Raw genomic sequence first — 21,962 nt, 5'->3', positions numbered from 1 at the left:
GAAAAATACTTTCATAAAAGTATGCATATATACAGAGAAATTTTACGGTACAATATACTACGAGTATATACTGACAGTATATAGAAGAGTATATTAGGAATTCGATAGAAAATAAAATAACACTTTAGTAATTTTTAGTTCAGATTGAATCTAATTGGGAGTACGTACCCGGTCCTGGATCTTATCGTGCACTAGGGGAGGAGCATCCTGAGCGCCATCCGATGACAAAGCACATGAAGATAGCACGATTTGATAATAGAATAACGAAGAAAAGACAAAATTACCCTTTCAAATTTTATACTGCAAGTTAATTAACTAAAAAATGAAATCAATCTATACCGTTAGATCATATATACTTGCAGTATATTGTACCGTAAAATTTCCCTATATATATCACTTTTCAATAAATATTTTTATAGAAATAAGAAGTCAAAGTTGTGTTTTGGAGACCGTGTCACTGTCCTAAACAACTTTCTTTACGAGTACGGAGGGAGTATGTGATTTACACTACATATTTTCTCAATTAAAGCAGCCCGTTCATCCTACTCGACCTCATCATTATGTCCATGAACAAAATATACAAACATCTTTGCCTTATCTTTTTTTCGCCAAACCTTTCGAGCCGTATATGCGATCGAATGGACCCTGCAGGCTCATGCTCCCCCCTTTCGCGAGCGGCGTTGTGTTCATGCGATCCGTGCTGGCGTACGCAGAGAGAAACGTTGGCCACATGTGAAAAAAAAATTAGGTCGTTCGATTGAGAGTACAAAGCGAGGAAGAAGTTAAATTAGTGGAGAAAAAGAAGAGTTAATTCATGGAGAAGCTTTACTCATCCACGTGTTGTGTGCCAAGAAGGGAACTAGTCAACACAACGCATATGCAAAAATGCATGGACTCCAGCTTGCAGGGGCGAGCTTAGCTAGCCGACTTGACGGCCACGGATTCTCCTCTTTCTTTTGTGGAAAAAAGGGGCCACGGATTCCATGTCATCTCCATTTGCTTTAATTACAAGGGATCATATTGTGTGGTTTGCTAATTTGGTTTTGTATGCGCTAGCTAGTTTGTGTTGTGTGTATAACTGAAGCTAGCCTGAAGTTCACACGTAAAAGGAAAACAAAAAGTTACATGTAACGTTTCTTTAATTTGTTGCCTTCTTCCAAGTATGTATGACTTGGCATGGTTGGTAATTTTGTCGTCCGATCCATATATTTTGCTCATCTTTTCCTGTAATAATGGAATAAACAAATGCTCACCAAATTAAGTCTCAAGCTATATATCGTCGCCGCGCGTCGATCTCGAATAAATTAATATAGGTGATCATTATAAAATGTTTGGCTGCGAAACACACATCATGATCATGTATCAACGACATGTCCTAATCATTTGGGCTTAGCTCCACACAACACCTCTCATTTGGCATTTTTTTTGTTGTCTTTTTATCTTTGGTTTCCCCAAGCAAGAAAAAACCAGGCCACACAGCGTGGTCCAGCTGGGAGGATCCATATCATATCTTACGGCCGCGGGGAAAAGAAGCCTCCTTTGTATTGCAGTCCACTCAAACCGCATGCGGCCGAAGCGAATCGAGAAGACGGCTAAACGCAACCACGAATTCAGGGGAGGGGAATCAATATCAAATCGAACTAACACCGTGTTTAGATCCTAATTTTTTATTCAAACTTCTAACTTTTTCCATCACATCAAACTTTTCTACTCACGTAAACTTTTAATTTTTTCGTCACATCGTTCTAATTTTAACCAAAATTATAATTTTAACGTAGACCGAGCACAGCCTAAAATTCAGCGTCTTTCAGCGAGAGCTGGTCGGCCCCGCGTGCCAGCCACGTCGAGCCGTGCGGCTCCGGCTCACTGGCTCCACACGTGGCGAAACAGCCTTTCGGCTTTTGTGTCATGCATATGCCCCTTGCCTCTTGGACGTCTTCCAAGAGCCTTCCTTTTGGTCGTCGTCGTCTTCGTACGTTGGCCTCCTCCTCTTCTCTTCTTCTTCCTCCAGCTCCTCTCGATGTCTATATAACAAGCCACCGGCTGCTCTCTCCTTCCTCACAACTCAAACAAGATTCCTGATTTACCAGCTCATTTTTACATATAGTTCAAACTTAGAGAGAGAAAGAAAGTTGATCATCCATGGAGAGGGTTGCATCGAGCTGTCTCAGCCTTCTGGCACAAAGGTTAGCTCTCCATGCATTCAAGTTGTCCATGAAATCGTTTGTTTTCTTTACAAGTGCTGTGTTAGTGTGTTGTTTTGTGTATTGATGGCCAATTAATTAATCCGTGGGTGATGTGTGATGATGATTTGCAGGAGGGGTTACTCGGTGGCGGCGGCCGTGGCGAAGGGAGCCGGCCGGAGGGCGGACGAGAAGAAGGTGGCGGCGGCGGTGGCCAAGCGCACGATGGCGAAGGCCGCCGAGGAGAAGACGGCGTGGGTGCCGGACCCGGTGACCGGGTACTACCGGCCGGCCGGCGGCGCAAAGGAGGTGGACGCGGCGGAGCTGCGCGCCAAGCTGCTCTCCAACTCCAAGAGGATGGCTGCCAACTGAGACAGATCGTCGACGTATCGGTCGGTCGAGGCTAGCTATGTACTCTGCTTTGAGATGCGCGCTACCTAGTTGATCGCTGTCGCTGGCCTCCTTTTGAGAGCTTGTGAGGCCTAATTTGAGTTGCTTCGTTGAGGACGACTGCTTCTTTGGGTTCGTCTTCTCGGTGTTCTCTAATATGAAATGAGCTACCTTTGTTCAGATGGTATGAAGATTGATAATAATACTAATAGAGGATTATAAGAACATGAGCCTATATATAATGCGTGCGTATTTCATTCATACTGCAGAACTCATAAAGTTTCAGAGGACATATATATATTGGCATGAAATGGTGTTCAACTTCAATAAGAAGGCAAATTCCTCATCTATGTTATTATATATGGGGGAACGTATTCTATGCATGCAAGATTCAGGTGCATAGTCCAACTAATATATATATATATATATATATATATGGCACTTAAAAATTCTACCGCTTCTTTTAGAATCTACCCAGTTAAGATGGGAACGCCTTCCGCTCGGGCGCCCCATGCAAACAGGTTAAAATCGGGCTCTGACGTCAGCACGACGTCAGCGCCCGATTTACGTACAAAACTACTTTAAACTGATTTTTCTCTTAAATTACTTATCCAAATCATGATCCGATTACACTATTAAATTCGTTACAATTAAATCTTCAAAACAAGACCACACATGGATATATTCCGACGAAAAAAATTAGCTTATTATTGAATTATTTTTAAATGTTGCACGATGTTCCACCAGGTATATCGGAATTGCTTCACTAAGCAGATCGAAAATGTTTCACTCGTTTAAATCAGGTGTTGTTTCACCTTATATAAAAACAATGTTTCAGCAAATAGCGAAAGAATGTTTCAGTTCACTACAACATTAGATCTATACATAGTGAAACATTGTGAGTACACTAGATGAAACATTTTTCGGTGGAACAAAAAATAAACCAAATTCCCTTAATAGGGGGTTTCCAAAATATATGGATTTTTTTTGTTGCAATGGAATGTTTCGTTCACTGCAACATTAGATTTATACATAGTGAAACATTGTGAGTACACTAGGTGAAAAATTTTTTGTAGAACAAAAAATAAACTAAATTCCCTTGATAGAGAGTTTCTAAAATATGTGGGTTTTTTTGTTACAAAAGAGTATTTTAATTCACTGCAACATTGGATCTATAAATAGTGAAACATTGTAAATACACTAGGTGAAACATCTTTTGTTGAAAAAATAAGAGAGAGAAGTGGGTGGGCCGTACGCACGTGGGGGAGGGCGCGCGGGGGGAGCGTCCGATCCGGCTCCCCCCGCGCCGGACGCCCGGCAATGAGCATTCCCGAGTTAAGACTTGTTTAAAAAATCCACTTTGGCAAGTGGACCTCATAAGTGGTCCGTCTTTACTTTTTAGACGGGCAAGAGGTCCACATGTAAAAATAACTTTTGCAGGCCACCACCTTTTCCTATAGATGGCCAAAAGGCCCGAGGCCTGACGGCCCGGCCCATGGCACGACATTTTAGCCCGGCCCAAGCACGGAACGGCCCGACCACCGGGCCGTTCCTGGGCCCCTCCACCGGCACGTTGGGCCGGCCCAGCACGACCGGGCCGGCACGGCACGATGGGCCGGCAGTCAGGCCCGATACACAAAAAATAAATTAGGGAGTAAAAATAGACATATTATATGCCATGTACCGAAAGGATAGGGATATAAATTAGACTTATTTTATCTATACATATGTCAGCCCAAAGAGGAGGTATGGAAAATAGACTTATTTTAGCTATACATATGTCAGCCCAAAGAAGAGGGATGGAAAATAGACTTATTTTAGCTATACACATGTAACCGCGCAAAGAGGAGGGACGAAAAATAGACTTATTCTAAAAAAGGCCCGATGGGCCGCCCGTGCCTTCGGGCCGGCACGGCATGGCCCGACAGCTGGTGGGTCGTGCCTAGGCAGAAGGTGCAGCCCATGGGCCGACACGGCCCAGCACGAAGTGCCGATCGGGCCGTGCCGGCCCGATAGCTGGTGGGCCGTGCCTCACCGTGCCTAGGCCGGGCCATGCCGGGCGGGCCTTTTGGCCATCTATACCTTTTCCTTTTTCTTCTTAACTCCTCCATGTTCCCTTCTATCCCTTAGCTTCTCTACTTTTCCCCCTTCGTCTCCTCTACTCCTCCTCTGGAGAGAGATCCTCCAGCAAAGGGACTAGTAAGGCAAGCAGTGTCGTGACGGGAGCCACCACCGGGTGGCGCCGTGACGAACGGATCTGCCGCCGCTGCCCCTGCAAAGGGTGGATCTGCCATCACTGGCATCGGGATGGGGGAGGATCAGCAGCGGAGGCCCTGATGGCAAGGGTGTGTAGGCGGTGGAGGAGTTGGGAGGGGGTGACGGTGACTAGGGCTACAACGACGATGGTGGCCTAAGGACGGCGGATCCAACAATGGTTACAATGATAAACAACGATGCATGGCGGACTATGATGGCGCCGACCTTAGGAGGAGTGGATGCGTCGCTGGCGGCGGCATCAGGAGCTGTTGGGCCTCAGCGACGACAACAACGACGCCCACCAATAGGAGCTAGGGTTAGGGCTTCAATTTTTGGGATTTTTAGGTTTTTCATGATTTTTCTTTTCATGGGCGACATAACCGATTGCCTACGAAAAATGATTTGTTGTGCGTGGGTGTGCCACCTGTATGTCAATTTTTACAGATATCTCGGTGGAGCCGGGCCACTCAGCCATTTGTGAAAATTGGTGTTGATTGTTTGAGGAAAGTCATTTTTTTAGTAGTGACTTTCAGTAGTGTTATACACACATATGGGTAAAGTCCCAACTTTAAATCCATTATATTTTTAGCCGTAACAAAAAAAAAGGAAAAACTACAGTTTTAAGAGTAAATATATTAGAATTTCATTATTTTTTCTCTGTATAATACATTTTAAAATGAGACTTTACATATCTAAAGGTGGAATACAATTATAATTACATATATACATATACATTTTTCTAGTTTTTTTCATAGCATATGGTGTGTATACCGAACAGTGCATAGAAAGAATTCCATATATGGAGCTAGTTAAAATCCAATTCCCGAACAAATAAACGAAGACTTGACATAAACAAGAGTTTCTAATCTGCAAGGCTACCGAGGAATCCCCTAATTTGGAATAATTGTAAATATTATTTATTTTATTGTAACTTATTATTTTGTGATTAAAGGTGTTTTACCTATACTTTTTATATTTACTTCAAATTTTTAGAAAAGTGGTCATATTTCAGCAGCGTCATATATTTAAAAACTAATTATTCCAAGAACACAATTTTGAGTCGTGAGCTACTGAGCTTTTCAGTGAACTTTTTCATGCATTTATACGCTAGAGACCTAGAGTCGTTATTAGGTTGCCAAATAACCTCGTATAACCTGTAAGAGCAAAAATCAAGATTGCTTACAACTGTGCTGGCCTGTTTCTATTTAGTACTTTTGGAAAATTGGCTCCACACATCACGTGGAGAAACTCATGTCCGTCTTCCTAGTCAACCCATAGTCGACGACGACGAGTCTTCGTCCACTACCACTAGCAGTAGCAGTGCACAGCCGAGAGAACACGCGCCCGACGCCGGAATGGGTCTGCAGAGAAAATTAAATACGCGTGTGCTCATTTCGTTTTCTTTCTCTTAATTTCCTTTCCTTTCTTTCTTTCTTTTTTTTTTCCTTGCGAGGAACGTTTGCTCATTTCTCTTTCCCCTTTGTTTGGAGTGCTCTGAAATTTGTAGTCCAGCTCAGGTTCTAAATTTCGGAACGATATTTCGGTTCTATCGGACCCCCTCGATATGATATTATTTCGATCGAAATTTTTAATTTTTTTTAATTTGGTAATGTTTTGTTCAAATTTGATCAAATTTTGTTCAAAAATTCATACAATTTCGTTTCGAAAATTTCGTTATATCGGTACCTCGATACAAATACCGAAAACGAAATATTGAACCCTGCTCTAGCTCAATACTTGTTTGTTACATAGTTTGATTTTCAACCATATTAAATTTTAATACAGTAATGTTTTTATAAGAGTAAAACTTCTCTTATATCTTTTAGTAGGATACCAGGTAAGAGTGTATTTACTTTGTTGCCTAACAAAATTTTGATAATACTCAATTTTAGTTGGTTTAGAGATGCAAGCAACTTCCATCTCTTTGTTTGATCTCTTACCTTACTGTGCTTGTCACTTTGATTCCACATAGTAGTAGTACATCAAGGCTATCTTTGATTTCACATAAATTTCTTGAAGCTTTTGGAAAATAAATTCACTAATTTTAGGCATTTGGGTTATGAGGTGGTTTTTAAGCGCTTAGGCATTTTATTCCTGAACGATGTGTCTCCGGATTTTTTTTCCTGGAAAAAGAAAACAGACGAGCAGCTGCTAATTAAGTACTTTGACAATTAGCACTTTAATCGGGCCAATGCATACGGCTATTGATCGCCGAAAGGATGAAGCAACGGTAAAGTTTGCGTTTGAGACCGAAGGCAGAAGATACGAACCCTTTGGGTCTAATCAACCCAATTTCTCCAAGCCTCCATTTTCATCCATGTCATACAAAAGCAAACACTTCTATTGCTAATTAGGATGTGTCTGCACATGCGCAGTCATCTTATTGGGTGTACTATTGAATTTCACTACACTAGAGATGTTTTTATAGATGCCCTACACTAAAGATGTTAGTAATACTTATACATGAAATGGGTGACTTTTCTTGAATGTTCTTTGATCCTATTCTGAACTCAGTGTTATACCTTGTGCAAGTACCCCCTAAGTAAAGCTTGGACTCTGAAGTTATTTCATCATGGAAAACTAAAAACAATAATACTTGTCAGCTACAGGTTATCAACTAGTTGGTGCAATATGGTATAAACAGTGGGAAGTACAATTCTGAAATATGTGCAATCACTAGCATCATATACACATTAGCAGCAAATCTTCTGTAAAAAAGGATGATCATTTACATCTGTATAAACTGAATATTAACATAGTGAATCCCAGGATGCTTGCTGGTTGCTCTTGTCAACATGGCCTCCGCTGCCTTTTTGTACACTGGAGCTTCTTCTTCAACCTGGCCATGGCCATCCTCATCATGTCTTTCACTAAAATGCTTAACCTTTCTTCGCGGCAAGGCCGGAGTTTGCCACATCCAATGGTGAGCTAGATGAATATGTGCAGAGATTTGCATAAGGTTAGTCAGGTGCTCGATGCCAGCCGGTTCACATGGTACACCATCATCCCTTCCATACAGGCATTCTTCGTCGAATTGTATATTCAGGATCTGCAGTCTGGGCATCGCCAATGGCTCAAACACCAGGCATGGCACCTTATATCTGAACCAAAATTCCTTCAGATGTTGGAATGTCCTACTGCAGACAACAATGGTGGCGTCTTCTTCCTTGACACGATGAACACTCAATCTAAGGAAAAGGAGGCAAGGCAACCTTGCAAGAACACCAAACCCATCCTTCGAGATCTCGCGAATACGAATAACCATGCTTGTGAGCTTATCAAGTTTTGCGATCCAATCTGGAACATATGAGAAGACGACCTCGAAAACATGAAGCCTGCGAAGATGGAGCGGAGGAGGGGACCAAAAATTCAGGCGGTCACCGGCCTCAAGTGATAAGTCACCGTTGCGAAGAATCAGGGACCGAAGACTGCAGCTTCCAAGTTTCATGAGAGATGCAGCCAGTGAAACAACCTTGTCTCTTGACATGTAATTAGTCGCACCAAGCTCAAGCTCTCTTAGCTTTCTCAGAGAGCCAAAGCCCTCATAGAATTCTATTGATGTATCATAGCTAGTTGAGACCTTCAGAGTTCTGAGGGCTACCAATTTATCAATGCCGCTGGGAATCTTTGCATGCTTTGGTAAAGTCAGATGTGCCATTGATGACAACTTACAAACATCTGATGGAATATTTTTCACGTTATCATCTATATCGAATGTCTCCAGATATTTGAGTCCTCCAATCTTTTCTGGAAGTTTGCAGAGGATACCTCTGATTCTGAAGTATCTTAATTGGAAAAATTCACACATATGAGTTAAATCATAGCTGTCAATGTTTGAGTAATAAACTTCAATCTGTAGGAGTCGCAAGTACTTGAACTCTGATATAACAAGCATGCATTGAATAGGACCCAAAAAGCTAATTGATCGAGTTTGGTGGTGAACTGATCTTGTCAGCACCAAGTTCTGCTCTGTATTTTCCAGGTCTCGGTTGAAGTGAAGGGTAAATCGACGTGCTTCATGAGATCCTCTCATAGTATGCTGATCATCTAATATAGCAATAAAGTTTTCTTCAATGGCCTTTGATATGATAAGATCAATCATCAGATCATGCACTCGACAAGACATCACCATTCCACAATCATCGATATCAACAGGGTTGATTATACTTCTTTTAATCAGATTATTGAAGTAAATTTCTGCAATTTCATACTGATCGCATCCAAATTTCTCCTTAACTAGACCCTCAGCTATCCATTGTCTGATCAGATCATCCTTGCGAATCGAACAATATTCTGGAAATGTAGAAAGATATAATAGACAAGTCCTAAGTTCAGGACAAAGATTGCTGTAGCTAAAGCTCAGAACATGTCTCATCCATCCTATAGTAGGATCTGTTTCCAACTCATAACCACGAGAGCTTAGTATCCTCTCCCATTTCTCGATCATCATGTCACCTTGACCAGCCAATATGCTAGCAACACTAGTTATTGCTAATGGTACACCTCCACACATCCTTAAAATTTCCTCTGATACTTTTCTTAAATGATCAGGACAAGCATCCTCATTACTAAAAACTCTTCTGAAGAATAACATTCTCGAGTCAAAATCATTAAGTGGTTCAACCTTGTAGATGTGCCCATAAAAGTTTGGGCGGCATACACTCCCTAGATCCTCAATACATGTAGTTATTATAACCCTACTACCACATTTACGAAGTGCAAAAGCCAAGCAGATCGTATCCCATACCGATTCACTCCAAATATTATTGATCACAATGAGGTACCTATCAAGAGAATTTATAAAGATGGTTATTTCTTAAGAAATTCTATGTTTTGTCACTGACAAGTGATTGATTCTACAAATTACCATCGACAAATATGAGTTCTAAATGGTATAGAATGTATACTTTGGTTGGAAAAAAACAGAGCATAAGTTGAACATATTTTGAAAAAAAAAAATAATCCTGAAGGAGAACTATTTAATTCTGAACATTCTTCTTTAGAAATAAAATAGTGATTTTTTTCATTTTTTTGTTATTTATAAAATTCTATATATCTGAATAATCTAAAACAAAAAAAAACCCTTAGCTGAAATTTACAGTGCTACGCAGCATAGTAGCATACAGTATTACAAAAGCTCTAGCTACTGCAATTTTTTGTTTCATGTATTTGTTTCTGTCGGTCTTGACCTATAGTTATTGTAAACAAGGCGCAAAAGAGGCATTTTCTATGGGATCACAAGGCCACCATCCATTCATCCTGACCTCAGTAATTTGATGCTGATGTAGTCATTAAAAAGGTGACTTTGCCATTTTATCATATATCTTTTTTTATAATTTACCAGAAATGTTACTCTGTAATCTGTATCACTTAGTTTGATCCCTTCATTTAGCCCAACAACTATAGTCCAGGAAGAAATCCTTTCATAGAAAAAGAAAAATAAAACATTTGCACGCACAAATGAGCGTACCTCATTCCCCTGAGATATTGTTTAAGTTCATCGATGAGATCATACTCACGGTGCAAAGGTCTTCGGGTTTTGAACCCCACCTGTGAAAGTATATGTGTGAAGATCTTATTCATGCTTGGATTTTGAGACAAGGACACAAAAGCCGAACAATCAAATCTGCCTTTGATTTCCAGGTACACTTGCTTGGCAAGGGTAGTCTTGCCAATACCAGCAGAGCCCACGATGGAAATCACCTTGAGTTTCCGTGATCCCTCCTCTTCATCCATTAACATTCTTATGATTTTCTGCTTCGGACCTTCAATGCCTACAAGTCCATCTTCCTCTTCATTCAGTGCTAGATGCTGAGGATCAATGGCAACAACATGAGTCGGTGTAGCCGTGGGGACAGACTCACTGAGCTTATACCTGTCACGATGCTCAATTGCATCCTGGACACGAGCCATAAAGTCAGATATCGATGTCACCAGCCAATCCATTGTGCTCACTGATTTTGTGCATGAAACGGTCCACACAATCCTCCATGTCGCAGGAGAGCTTGCGAACCTTGTTCCTCCACTCCTTTTGTTGATCGCTGAGCCCATCCATGTTTGTCAGCGTCACAAGCAGAGCATTCATGCTGCTCATCTCGTCTCAGAGATATTTGATGTCATCCTTCTCACCTTTGAGCAGTTTGTACTCCTCTCCCAGCAGGGAGGTGAGCTTCACAAGCAGTGAGTTCATCACTCCCACCGAAGTACTCACCACGATGGCCTCAGTTGGTAATTGACACCTAATCACCTAGAGCGAGGATGGGATTAGTGAAATCAATATGCAATTTGTCTATGAGGACAGAGAACAATTGAGCAAGAAATTACTGAATATAAATAGATGAAGATCATTACAAGAGCCATGCTCATTTACCTTTTATACACAACTCTTGCCGGTCTCTGTTTTATCGATGCATGGCACCTTAAAAATCGTGTACATTGTAGACGAATAATATTGGATGTACATCATGTACTCGGTTCCTGGTCAAAAATATCATGTACTATGTACTATTTCTTGAGTTCTACTTATGTTCCAGTGGGCACAATGACTTTTAACTTAATCTTCCCGTGGACAGAATGAGAAGTTATGCCAACCAGCTGTCCAGCTGATTAATCCATGGCCCCATTGGATCCCCATAAATGGAATTGGTACAAAGGATAATATACTAATTCCAAGTTAACATGAATTTGAATTAGTCAAAGTTTTATGTTTAGAAGTCACTGAATTATAGTGTGAAAATTAAAAATTGAAGTCAAACTACAAGCCTGAATCCTTAAAATACAAACTTTAAGCACAATATACGACAAGTATTTCTCCCGTTGATTTTTATAAGGAAAACATGTATTTGAAAATTCAAACCTTGTGATTTTTGACACACAATACAAAAATTGTTGATCCCTGTTTTCTTTGCAAATATAATTGCAAAGAACCTAGAAATTTGTGAATAATGCTTTCTATAGTCGAAAACTTCCTGGAGCTGGTTATTGACCAAAATCCGCTCATTCCTAAATTCATCTAAAATAGTATATATATTCACAGTATTTTGACAAGTTCCAGGAGAATTACACATCCTTCACCAAGTTGATCTCATTTTATGAAAATTATTTTGTTCAGTTGAACTATAGCAAGTTGTGCTTTGTTAATTCCCAATTGTTATAGCAGACCTTGTTATTCACAAACTAGCATCATGTTTCCATAGTTTAAAGACATTAGCTGATCCATATGCTTTGTTTTGGCTACTTGAAATAGCATTTAGTGTCTCTTAACCAAAATGTAGCACTTTGGGGGAACTTCACAAAGCCAAAAAATGCTTCCTAAATTAAGGTGGGGTAATCATGGGAGAACTCTAATTAGTGTAAAAATTAATTAAATAAATAAAATATGGTAGATTCCAAAATTGATTATTGCTGCACGCTAGTGTGCACTTTGGTTGGTGTGCTACTTGAATAGGTCAGTTGAATTTGGTAAAGCAAGCGTGTTGTTGGTTTTGGCTAAAACAATGGTGCAACAATTGGTTCCAAATCTATCCTTTTCATGTAAAACATAATTTATTGGGTGTCTTTGCACCTGCACCCATGGGCCACGGCTGCTCCAGTGGGTTTTAACTTCAAAATCTAGCTAGTGCGCGTATAACTGATGCAGAGGAGCTCCGGCTTAATTCCTGAAATTGATAGTGTTGCTATACTCAACGCGATGTTTAGGTACTATTTGATGGTGCAAATATAGACAATGCATATGGATCACTGAGTAATAAGAGCTTTTCGAAGTTCCTCCATCTTACCACCCTAGAGATAACAGCAAGTTTGAAACTGAACCGTGGTCCGTGGATGAACTGAGGTAAGTTGGCCTAAATTCAAGTATAGCCAATAAGGAAACCTACCAAGAAGCTAACAGATTTTCTCACTTGTAAAGGAAATACAGCCATACCTATTTTATCTTTTTTTTGATATAATGATACAGCCATACATACCTATTGGCCAACCTAAAATACCAGTGAATCATAAACAGCCTAAAAGAACTGTTTGGGATTAGATAAAAAGTTCACTGAATTTTAGCATGGGTATCGCATTTCTTGCTTCTGAATTTCAGATCGGACCATCAATCAGAAACTGAAGCTAGAGAAATTAACAAATGAAATTCAGATAGAGCACTATCGTCTTATCGATAAGAAATTCATATTAGAAAATATAACGGAATAATCAGGCTGAGCAAATAAGAGAACAAGACTAAAGAAATGGAGCAATAGTGAGCACACGGATTGTTCTGGCGATTGGACTGGAGTGATATTGAAGGCCAAGCTTGCCATTGATGAACTCCCATGCTTCATGTGTAACCAGACCTTCCTGTGGCAGAGGCTCGGCCTACGACCAAGGACCTCCGCCGAGCTTTCCGCTTCCCCCAACGGCCAAGGAGTCCACCGCCTCCGTAGCTGATCTGCTGATGGTTGCACCGCCGCCGCCGCCTTAGTCGATGGGCTCGTCGCCGCAGATGGAGTCGCCACCGCTTTAGCCGATGGGGCCACTGCTGCCGGTCGCTCTGCACATGAACCGGCCAGCTCCGACGGAAGCGGTGGGCGCCGTCGGAGCAAAGCGCGGCTGCGCCGACGGTGGGGCGGCCGGCCGGAGGGGGAGGGCGGCGCGCTGGGCCGGCGGCGGCGGTTAGACGGCACAGGGGCTCGTCGATGGCACGTGTGAGGCTCGTGGGCTGAGGCCCACACAGGATGAGCCCAATATATGCCGGAGGAATAAGTTCACGTGCCGTCCCGTATCTTTTCATCAAGTTTAATTGACATCCCTAAACCGCAATATCAGAAATCTTCACCACCCCATCTTACAAAACCGGGTTAAATTACATCCCAGCAGTATAGATGGCTAGTTTTGATGACATAAAAATAATAATAGTGGTGGTCCCAAGGGGATGCTGAGGGGTGGGTGGCGGCCTCGCGCTCCTCCTCCCGCTTGCTCTGCTCCCCTGGGCCCTCCTGCTCCCGACCGTCGCCCTACCCCACTCGTGCCGCTTCCTCCCATGGTGTTTCTCTTCGTCGCACAGCTTCTCGGGAAAGAAGGTTTTATAACCTCTTTTTTGCAGCGGACGACATAAGGTGACATAATTTCGTAGGTGAACCACATAAGGCGTCCACTTGCGATAATCATAGGAAGCGTCTTATGCCGTTCACCTGCAAAAATCTATCTTCACAGACGAACGACGGTCTCGCCAACCCCCCCCCCCCCCACCCCACTGCCATTTTTGTAGGTGCCCGCTTGGCTCTGAGAGGCCTACCGCCTGGAAAGAATATTTGCTATGGTAAAAATGGTTTTGCTAGTAGTGATATAGAAAAAAAATCAAAACAACCAAAAGTTCATTACCATTACCATTCCAGCACAGTGCCTTCAGTTTACATCATTTATATCCTACATTTTGGGGTTCTTGCAATATTACACATTCGGTGCCAGCCCACCGGAAAACGGGACAAGACAAGCACGGATCAGAAAGCATGTATTTGCTGGAATGAACCCGAGAACTCAATTGTGCGTATTAGCAAACTCATTTCATGAACACTCTTATGAAACAAACAGCTGATCAAATATAAAAAGCACACACAAGATCACACACAGTAATTAAGCAACATGGCAGCACGACGTTGGATCTTAAGCTTCCTGCCCTTCAACGGCGTTGGGGAGAAGAGGCGCCACCAGAGCCTGCCTGCCCACTAAACCCCGAAGGAAGAGCCGAAGCCTGCGGCAATGGATGAAATTCGCATAGATCGCGTATACGATCAGTTGGATTGTCCCCAGTAAGAAGCCTATACCATTTGGGATCTGCAAAGGGCAAGCACAGGGGGTCAGGGAAATGTCACCAATAAAGAAATTAATTGAACTGTTTGTAATAATAGAACTATAGGGGACTCTTGCTAGGAGTACGTGTGATGTCATATATATCTCTGTTACTCTGAACATAATGGTCATGCATGTGTAAATTAATAAGTCTTGGCATGTTAATTGACATAAATTTATCGGCCTGCTTCAATCAGTAGATATATATACGTCCTCATTTTTATATTATAAGTCGCTTTAATTTTTTAAATCAATACTTTTTAAATTTGATCAAATTTATAGAAAAACCTAACAATATTTCTAACACAAAACAACCATACTACTCCCTCATTTCTAAATTGATCATCATATATGTTTATGCACAAAGACCAAAAATAATTTAAATCACAAATTGAGAAAAAAAGAGTGGAGGCTCGCAATCAAACACATGGTCACGCAACACCTAACCACTCCACCGCTGGGCTATGACTTCTGTTGTGATTATAGTGCATCATTTATCTATTTAACCCTGATCAAACCGGTTAGACCAATAAACTGATGAACCGAGCACTCCAGCGGTTCAATCACCGGCCTGGTCTTAATAACTATGATTAAAACACCATGCCAATTATACCTTAGCATGCACACATTCTCCCATGCTGCATTAATTGTATTCTGATGAAATCTGTGTCCATACGGTTATATGACGATCAATTTAAGAAATTTTGAATTCCATTATATGACGATCAATTTGGGAAGGAGAGAGTATTAGATTTAATGAAACTAACATGATGTTATATATGTTACTATATTTTTCTGTAAAGTAAATTAAATTTAAAGAAATTTGCTTAGAAAAAAGTTAAAGTGACTTAGGCCGTGTTTAGTTCCCACACAAAAACTTTTCATCCTGTCACATCGAATGTTTGACACATGCATAGAGTATTAAATATAGACAAAAAAACAAAATTAATTACATAGATTGCGTGTAAATTGCGAGATAAATATTTTAAACCTAATTGCGCCATGATTTGATAATGTGGTGCTACAGTACACATTTACTAATGATGGATTAATTAGGCTTAATAAATTTGTTATTAGACTATGTTTAATACTCCAAATGTGTGTCTGTATATCCGACGTGACACGCCAAAATTTTTCACCCCTGAATCCCCCTGAATCTAAACACGGCCTTATAATATGAAATAGAGAGGTAGATGATACTATGCACACTGTACTATAGGATATATAGTTGCATGCCTAGGTAAAGGCCAACTCTGTAGGGTTTTTATAATTGAGGGAGAGAAAATGAGAAGGATGAATATGGATGATGTGGATAATTAGGGATATATTGACATAAATTTTTAGTATTGGCCGTCCTAGGAAAATATAGATTTTCTTCAATTCCTTTTTGCTCTAATCAAGTTGCCATTTGTTCTCTAACGGTTAGAGATCATTGCTGGTATTATTTCAGTGATATAGTGTCCTTTCTACTATTACAATCGAAACGTATGGAGAAAAATGTGTTAACACATTGACTAGTTCGAGTGATTTTACAGTAATTTGACAATATACCGAAAGGCGCCACATTTATTTTCTATTAATTAATTTATGATACTTCTTGTTACCTTAACAATAAGAAGAAATTGAAACGCAAAACATTAAATTAAAAAGTGTGGTACCCTTGCATACTCTATTAGGGATAAATAAATGCTCCAGTTTTATAAGAGGATAGGATGAGCATGTAGTAACCTCGGGCCGTGAAATGTTTTTTTTTTAGATAAACAAGCCGTGGAATGTTGAACGTGGGTACAATATTGAACTTATTTGAAGTGAGGCTCAATTATACTTACTCCAATCAGCATATCTCTGTCAATTATCCCATAGACAAGCCAGACGCCTCCGTTGAGGAAGAGGAAAAATGATAGCCAGAACGGCATGGCATCCACGTTCTCGTGTTGAATCACATTTATCTGTTTTTCAAACCCACAATCATAGTTACATATATATATGTACCCTTTCATGTATTTTCATGATGTTAATGTACATGCATATAACATGTAAATGCCAAAGAATCAGCTACTCAATGCATGAAGGGGGCCGCATATTCTAGACCAATACGTGTTGTATCGATGCGAATATTTCTCTTTCTAACCACAAAATTACAAGTACTTGTATTGAAACCCAGTAAAAGAGTTAAAATGGATAGAATATCAATCCATAACTTCTTTTAATAATTCCAATTTTAAAAAAGAAGAGAGAGAGATGTGATGTCCCGCGCTTTGCCGCGGGATATATGTTAAATATTTGAGAAATAATGAAATGATTTGGACTAAAATATTATGAAAATGATTTGATAATGATGATATCATGTGTATGTTTAGTTTTAAAATAAAATATATTTTTAAATAAGACAAATGGCCAAATATATCTTAAAAAGTCAAAAGCATCATATATTAAAAAACGGAGGTAGTATTATTTTACCAAATAAACACTTTATTGTGGCATAACACATATTCAGCACCCATACCACAATTATTTATGTTCTTGTAAAGATAGTTGATTATATAAAAAGTCAGTAATTTAATTTAGCAAGATTTTCTTATACCTGCTTAAAAATTATGCTTTGGTCTGAAAATACATACCGTAATATCAAGCACAACATAAGGATCCATTTGTTATTGCGGTGAACTATAATAATCTTGTTTTTATTACAACAGGTTATAGGTACTCAGCGTTTGGAAAACTATTTTTAATCTAATATAGGAGTAGTATATTGCAAACTTTAATATTACCAACTTCGGAAAAAATTGGATAGTTGGAGAGAAATGCGTGGGATAGTTGGATAGTCAAAATACTATGTAGTTGAATAACATATTTGTCTAACCATAAGTTTATAATTATATTTAGAATGAACTAAAAAAATAAAATTTCATTACAAATACATAGTTGCGGTTTTTGCTAGATATCTGTCGCGTGATTTTTTTTCCCAGGTATTTCACATTTTTTTGGCGCACGACAATTGGTGGTGGAGGCTACATGCGTGGATAAGGCGCTTAGGCTCGGTTCTTTTCTAAATAAAAATTGATTTCTATAACATTAGAAAATTAAATTAAGACATTTGAAACTAAAATAAAATATAAACGTACAATCCTATATAACTTTGTAAATGTTGTGTAAGTATATGTGTATTAGTTGTTTTATTTAAAATAAAAAATTACAATCCTATATAACTAAAATTTCATTTGTAAATTCAGTTGATATGACATGTAAGTCACTGTAATTTTTGATAAAAATATTATGTAAGTATATATGTATTTGTTATTTTCTTTTTAGTCCGTTGGATATAAATCTAGGGGTAGAAAAAATTTAGGTGATTTTTTAAAGATCACACGTCAAATGAATAGGCAGTTCCGCGGATGGCACAACAAACGAAAGTTGAGCCTAAAGACGGTGAGGCCTTACCACGGCTGTGAGTGGAGAGGCATACATCAACACGTTGAAGCACGCACATATTATTCCGATCACCCTGATTCTCAATTGTAGCTGGCTAATGGCAAATGTTGCCACTGCTAATACAGCTCCAGAAAGGCCAATGTCTAATCCCACTGCCCATTTTATTGTCCTATCCTGCAAAAAGAGCAATTAATCAAAGACTTCTGGTGATCATTCTTCCGTAATATATAGTTTGAAACAAAATTTGCAGGGACATTCATACAATCGACATGCCACTACTGTCAGCAGCAAGTAGTTACGAGGGTGCTTGAAATTAATAATTTCTACTTTTTTTTCTACGAGATCATCATTTATAATTTCCCCGATTCAAACAAAGGCCTAAGAATCGTGTTAGAACACAACAGAGGTTTCTATAAACAGTTCATTAGCTAGTGAAATATGTATGGCCAAATTTCTGAATGGAAAAGCATGGTTCAATAACGGATCATTTAATTTATCTGAATGAATTAAATGGGCTACAAATACAATCTACTGTTAAATAAAGTGTATTGAATAATCGAGTTAGTTAACAGATTTGATTAATGAATTAACAAAAAGTACTGTCATCAGCTCATGTTTGTTCAACTCCTAACTTGAGGGCCGGGTTTAATTGATTTGATTCCAAGGATAGCGAGACACGCGTTGACTTGACACCTTTGTTTGAAAAAAAATTACTACCTCCGTCCCATAAAAATTGTATTTCTAGTTAATTTAGGACAAAATAGTATGATTGAAAAATGACCACAATAACCTTATTTAATGAACCCACTGCATGTAAACATTCTATATATACAAATGATTAAAAGGAAGTTTGAGAGAATTAACCCATATAATTAGCATACTTAATAAAATTATAAGCATTAGCAGCCCAAATTACGTGGGATGGAAGGGAACTTATATAGACGAATCAATTGGTTGGGTCCCACGTGGCTAGAAATACAATTTTTGTGGGACAAAGCCTTGGAGCTAGAAATACAATTTTTATGGGATGGAGAGAGTACGTTGAAATAGTGTATATATGGGTTTGGGTTTGGATCCTCTGAATTTGCATGGCAATCACTAGTGTGCAATTCGCGGTAAATTGGATGAGAATAATAGATGGAGGATAGGACGGAACTGGACACCCATGACTTAAGCGAAGTTAGAGGATGTGCTTCCATATGGCTCCATCCCCTTCCGTGTGAGTAATTGGCTGAGTTCAGTCCAAATTAAAGTTCTTACTCATGATTTTATATATAGAATCTTCCTTTATGGAGATGTAACAAATTAACATACTTGAAAGAAAAAATTGCTCCCGACAAATTAAAGTGATCAACTCTCCTCTCACCCTCATGTTTTGATTGGTGGCGTAGAGGACACTACAATATAATTGAGCTATTGCCACCAATTTATTTCAACGAAAAATAATTCGGGGCAATATATTGTATTATCGCAATGATAATTTTTCTGTTGCAAATAACTATACTTTGTTGTAATGACTTACAATCGTTGTTTTATTCAGTATTTTTGTTGCAATAGGAAATGAGCTATCGCCACAAAAATATTATTATTGCAAAAAAATATGTTCTATCGCCACAAATTTAATTTTTGTGGCAATTTGCACAGTACATGGTACTTTCACTATTTTCTATTGCCATGATCAACAAATTCGTTGCAATACAAAATATATCATCTCATAATTTAGCTTATTCTTTTCATATGGACACGGATTAGGACAAATTTTATATGAAATTTATACCTCTCGATGAGATCTACAACCTAAATTTATCATTTGAAATCTTTTAAATACTCAAATTCATGATTCAAATCTCAGTTAAGCAGTCTCAAATGGAATTATATGTATTTTTAAACAAAATTGATGCGTAGGTGAGTTGGTCATGGAGAGCGCGCGTGAGGGAGAGATCTTGGGTTCGAATCCTAGCCATGTCAAGATATCAAAAGAAAATAGTTAGGATGATAAATTAATATTGAAATATTTAATTTGGTACGTAGAACTAATGCCACACATGGAGTGGTGGCAATAGTTATTTATTGCAACGATGTGAAGTGTTGCAATATATATTTTTTGCCACATACATTTTATGGCAATAACAAAATTTATTACAACTAAATAAAAATCGTTGCAATAACCTATTACCACGGCTAGCAACGATTTTAAGATTGTGGCAATATGTATCTATTGCAATAATTTTAACATTGATGCTACGATTTTTTTCATGATAATAAATTATTTTTCTAGTAGTGGGATGAAGAGCACGACGTAGATGGCCTCCATGACGGTCCCGAAGCCGTTGATGGTGGCGATGAGAAGGCCGTTGTGCTTACTGACGCCATAGTAGAGCCAGAGGAGCGCGTTGAGTAGCGTGAACACGTATGGCTCCGGCTGCTGCACACCCGTGTTCCGCCTCCTCACGATCGTGTAAAACGTCGGGCTGCGTATATGTTTGCACCAAGCCACGAAAACGCACGCGTATAATAACCAGGCACAAACTTAAAAGCTCCTGTATAAATAAATGCAACAAAAAGCAGAGATATGCTCATATGCATGCATAGCCGACCGATGTCACGGCTGCATATATGCGTGCAATGGTGGTATATGCAGCACTACGGCAATAGCTAGATTGATATTTCCTTCTGTTTCACATTATAAAACATTTTGTGTTTTAAATAAATTCGTGTGGAGACTCATATATGTGCTTCATATATGTGTTCAAATTTTATAAATATAGTAAATCTAAATGAGGATAAGAATAGAGAAAAAAGACGTCTTATAACGTGTAACGGAGGGAGTATATAGGACCATTCTCTCACATGGGAGATAGAAAGATGAAAAGCGCAGTGACGTTGCCTGCATGCGACATGGTAAAAAAAATCTGTAATGTGACAACAAAAGACCAAAGAGGAAGATATGTACAGAGATTGACATAGAAATATATGTGCGTTCTGCCTGCGCCATCCGGCCGGCGAGATCAGTACGTACCCAGGACGCCGGTGATGAACAGGGAGTAATCCATAGCAGCTAATTCACAGGGATAAGCTAGCAGATCGAGTGGCTACTATGGATATAACCACTGGAATCAGATTTGGCCACCTGCTATACTGCTGACTTCAAATGGCCGCCGAATCTGCATACGATCTCCGTTTTCGGCTCGTGAGTACTTGATGGAAAGCTCTCAGAGCCCTCTTTCCAACAGATCCAGCTTCATAGCCAAATTCCGTGCAATTTGGCCGTAATCACATAAACAAGGTGCTGCGTCACCTGTCTTGGGCCTCTGGGCTTGTAATTATGTTTGGGACCCCGGCCCAAGTGGGGCCCATGTGGGGTGCGCCCCAAGCTAGTGGAGCACGACCCTAGGCACCCCTAGGTCATCCTCCCACCCCTATATATAGCTAGATACCCCTTCAGGATTTCTCGGGTTTTGATATATTAAAGTTTAGTCATTGCTACTTGCTTGCAGCGCGCGTGTCGGCTAGACCGTCCGTCTGTTTGTTCTTCGGAACCCCAACTTATCATTCGTATTCAACTCCTATTTGCAATTCAGATTGCTTTTATCTTGTTCTTGCTTGTTTCTTCGATTTGCTTGCAGGAATAAGGTTGATTTGCACCGGCAAGATCAACAACCCACGGAGAGGTGTATCGATCGCTAAGGCGCAACGCAACGTCTTGTATGGTTGTAGTCGGGTCGTCAACGTTTCTTCTAAATCGTAGTTATCACAACTCACCGAAAGATCGGGCCAACAACAGCCTTGAGTTTCGAGAGGAACTCAGGATTCATCAGGTGGTATCAGAGCTTTCGTTGCTCGGTGAGCTTTTATCTTCCTATAACCAGA

At 39.7% G+C, this 21,962-nt stretch overlaps 3 protein-coding genes across 3 annotated transcripts; 1 reads left to right on the top strand and 2 right to left on the bottom strand.

Annotated features, from left to right (window-relative positions):
- Positions 1-2,060: 2,060 nt before the first annotated feature.
- On the top strand, positions 2,061-2,798 carry LOC4327292 (protein SENESCENCE-ASSOCIATED GENE 21, mitochondrial). Its single transcript, XM_015769215.3, has 2 exons — positions 2,061-2,186; positions 2,318-2,798. Exons 1-2 carry the CDS (start codon positions 2,143-2,145, stop codon positions 2,553-2,555), a joined length of 282 nt encoding a protein of 93 aa, XP_015624701.1. The 5' UTR covers positions 2,061-2,142; the 3' UTR covers positions 2,556-2,798.
- A 4,576-nt stretch (positions 2,799-7,374) lies between these two features.
- LOC107278711 (disease resistance protein RGA5-like) lies at positions 7,375-13,532 on the bottom strand. Its single transcript, XM_066306970.1, has 3 exons — positions 11,200-13,532; positions 10,300-11,076; positions 7,375-9,613 (listed from the first exon to the last, which is right to left on the bottom strand). The coding sequence occupies exons 2-3, from the start codon at positions 10,878-10,880 to the stop codon at positions 7,558-7,560; spliced, it is 2,637 nt and encodes an 878-aa protein (XP_066163067.1). The 5' UTR covers positions 10,881-11,076; positions 11,200-13,532; the 3' UTR covers positions 7,375-7,557.
- Positions 13,533-14,474: 942 nt separating this feature from the next.
- On the bottom strand, positions 14,475-21,148 carry LOC107276731 (bidirectional sugar transporter SWEET16). The gene is made up of 7 exons (XM_015782013.1): positions 21,112-21,148; positions 20,943-20,979; positions 20,380-20,563; positions 18,974-19,008; positions 18,102-18,261; positions 16,490-16,609; positions 14,475-14,645 (listed from the first exon to the last, which is right to left on the bottom strand). Exons 1-7 carry the CDS (start codon positions 21,143-21,145, stop codon positions 14,475-14,477), a joined length of 741 nt encoding a protein of 246 aa, XP_015637499.1. The 5' UTR covers positions 21,146-21,148.
- Positions 21,149-21,962: the final 814 nt, after the last annotated feature.

This window comes from Oryza sativa, chromosome 1, assembly GCF_034140825.1.
Source record: "Oryza sativa Japonica Group chromosome 1, ASM3414082v1".
Lineage (NCBI taxonomy): Eukaryota > Viridiplantae > Streptophyta > Magnoliopsida > Poales > Poaceae > Oryza > Oryza sativa.
Note: the sequence above shows the minus strand (reverse complement) of the source record. Positions and strands in the feature narration are given on the sequence as shown.

What these genes read in the sequence shown, in the direction of transcription:
- LOC4327292 (XM_015769215.3), top strand. Translation starts at nt 2,143, where the DNA reads ATGGAGAGGGTTGCATCGAGCTGTCTCAGCCTTCTGGCACAAAG. An exon ending in CTCAGCCTTCTGGCACAAAG is followed by an intron (nt 2,187 to 2,317) that starts GTTAGCTCTCCA and finishes GATGATTTGCAG; the next exon opens with GAGGGGTTACTCGGTGGCGG.
- LOC107278711 (XM_066306970.1), bottom strand. Translation starts at nt 10,880, where the DNA reads ATGGGCTCAGCGATCAACAAAAGGAGTGGAGGAACAAGGTTCGCAAGC. An exon ending in CAATATCTCAGGGGAATGAG is followed by an intron (nt 9,614 to 10,299) that starts GTACGCTCATTT and finishes TTCTCTTGATAG; the next exon opens with GTACCTCATTGTGATCAATA.
- LOC107276731 (XM_015782013.1), bottom strand. Translation starts at nt 21,145, where the DNA reads ATGGATTACTCCCTGTTCATCACCGGCGTCCTGG. An exon ending in GTTCATCACCGGCGTCCTGG is followed by an intron (nt 20,980 to 21,111) that starts GTACGTACTGAT and finishes TGTCGCATGCAG; the next exon opens with GCAACGTCACTGCGCTTTTC. An exon ending in ACAGAGATATGCTGATTGGA is followed by an intron (nt 14,646 to 16,489) that starts GTAAGTATAATT and finishes TGCCCTTTGCAG; the next exon opens with ATCCCAAATGGTATAGGCTT.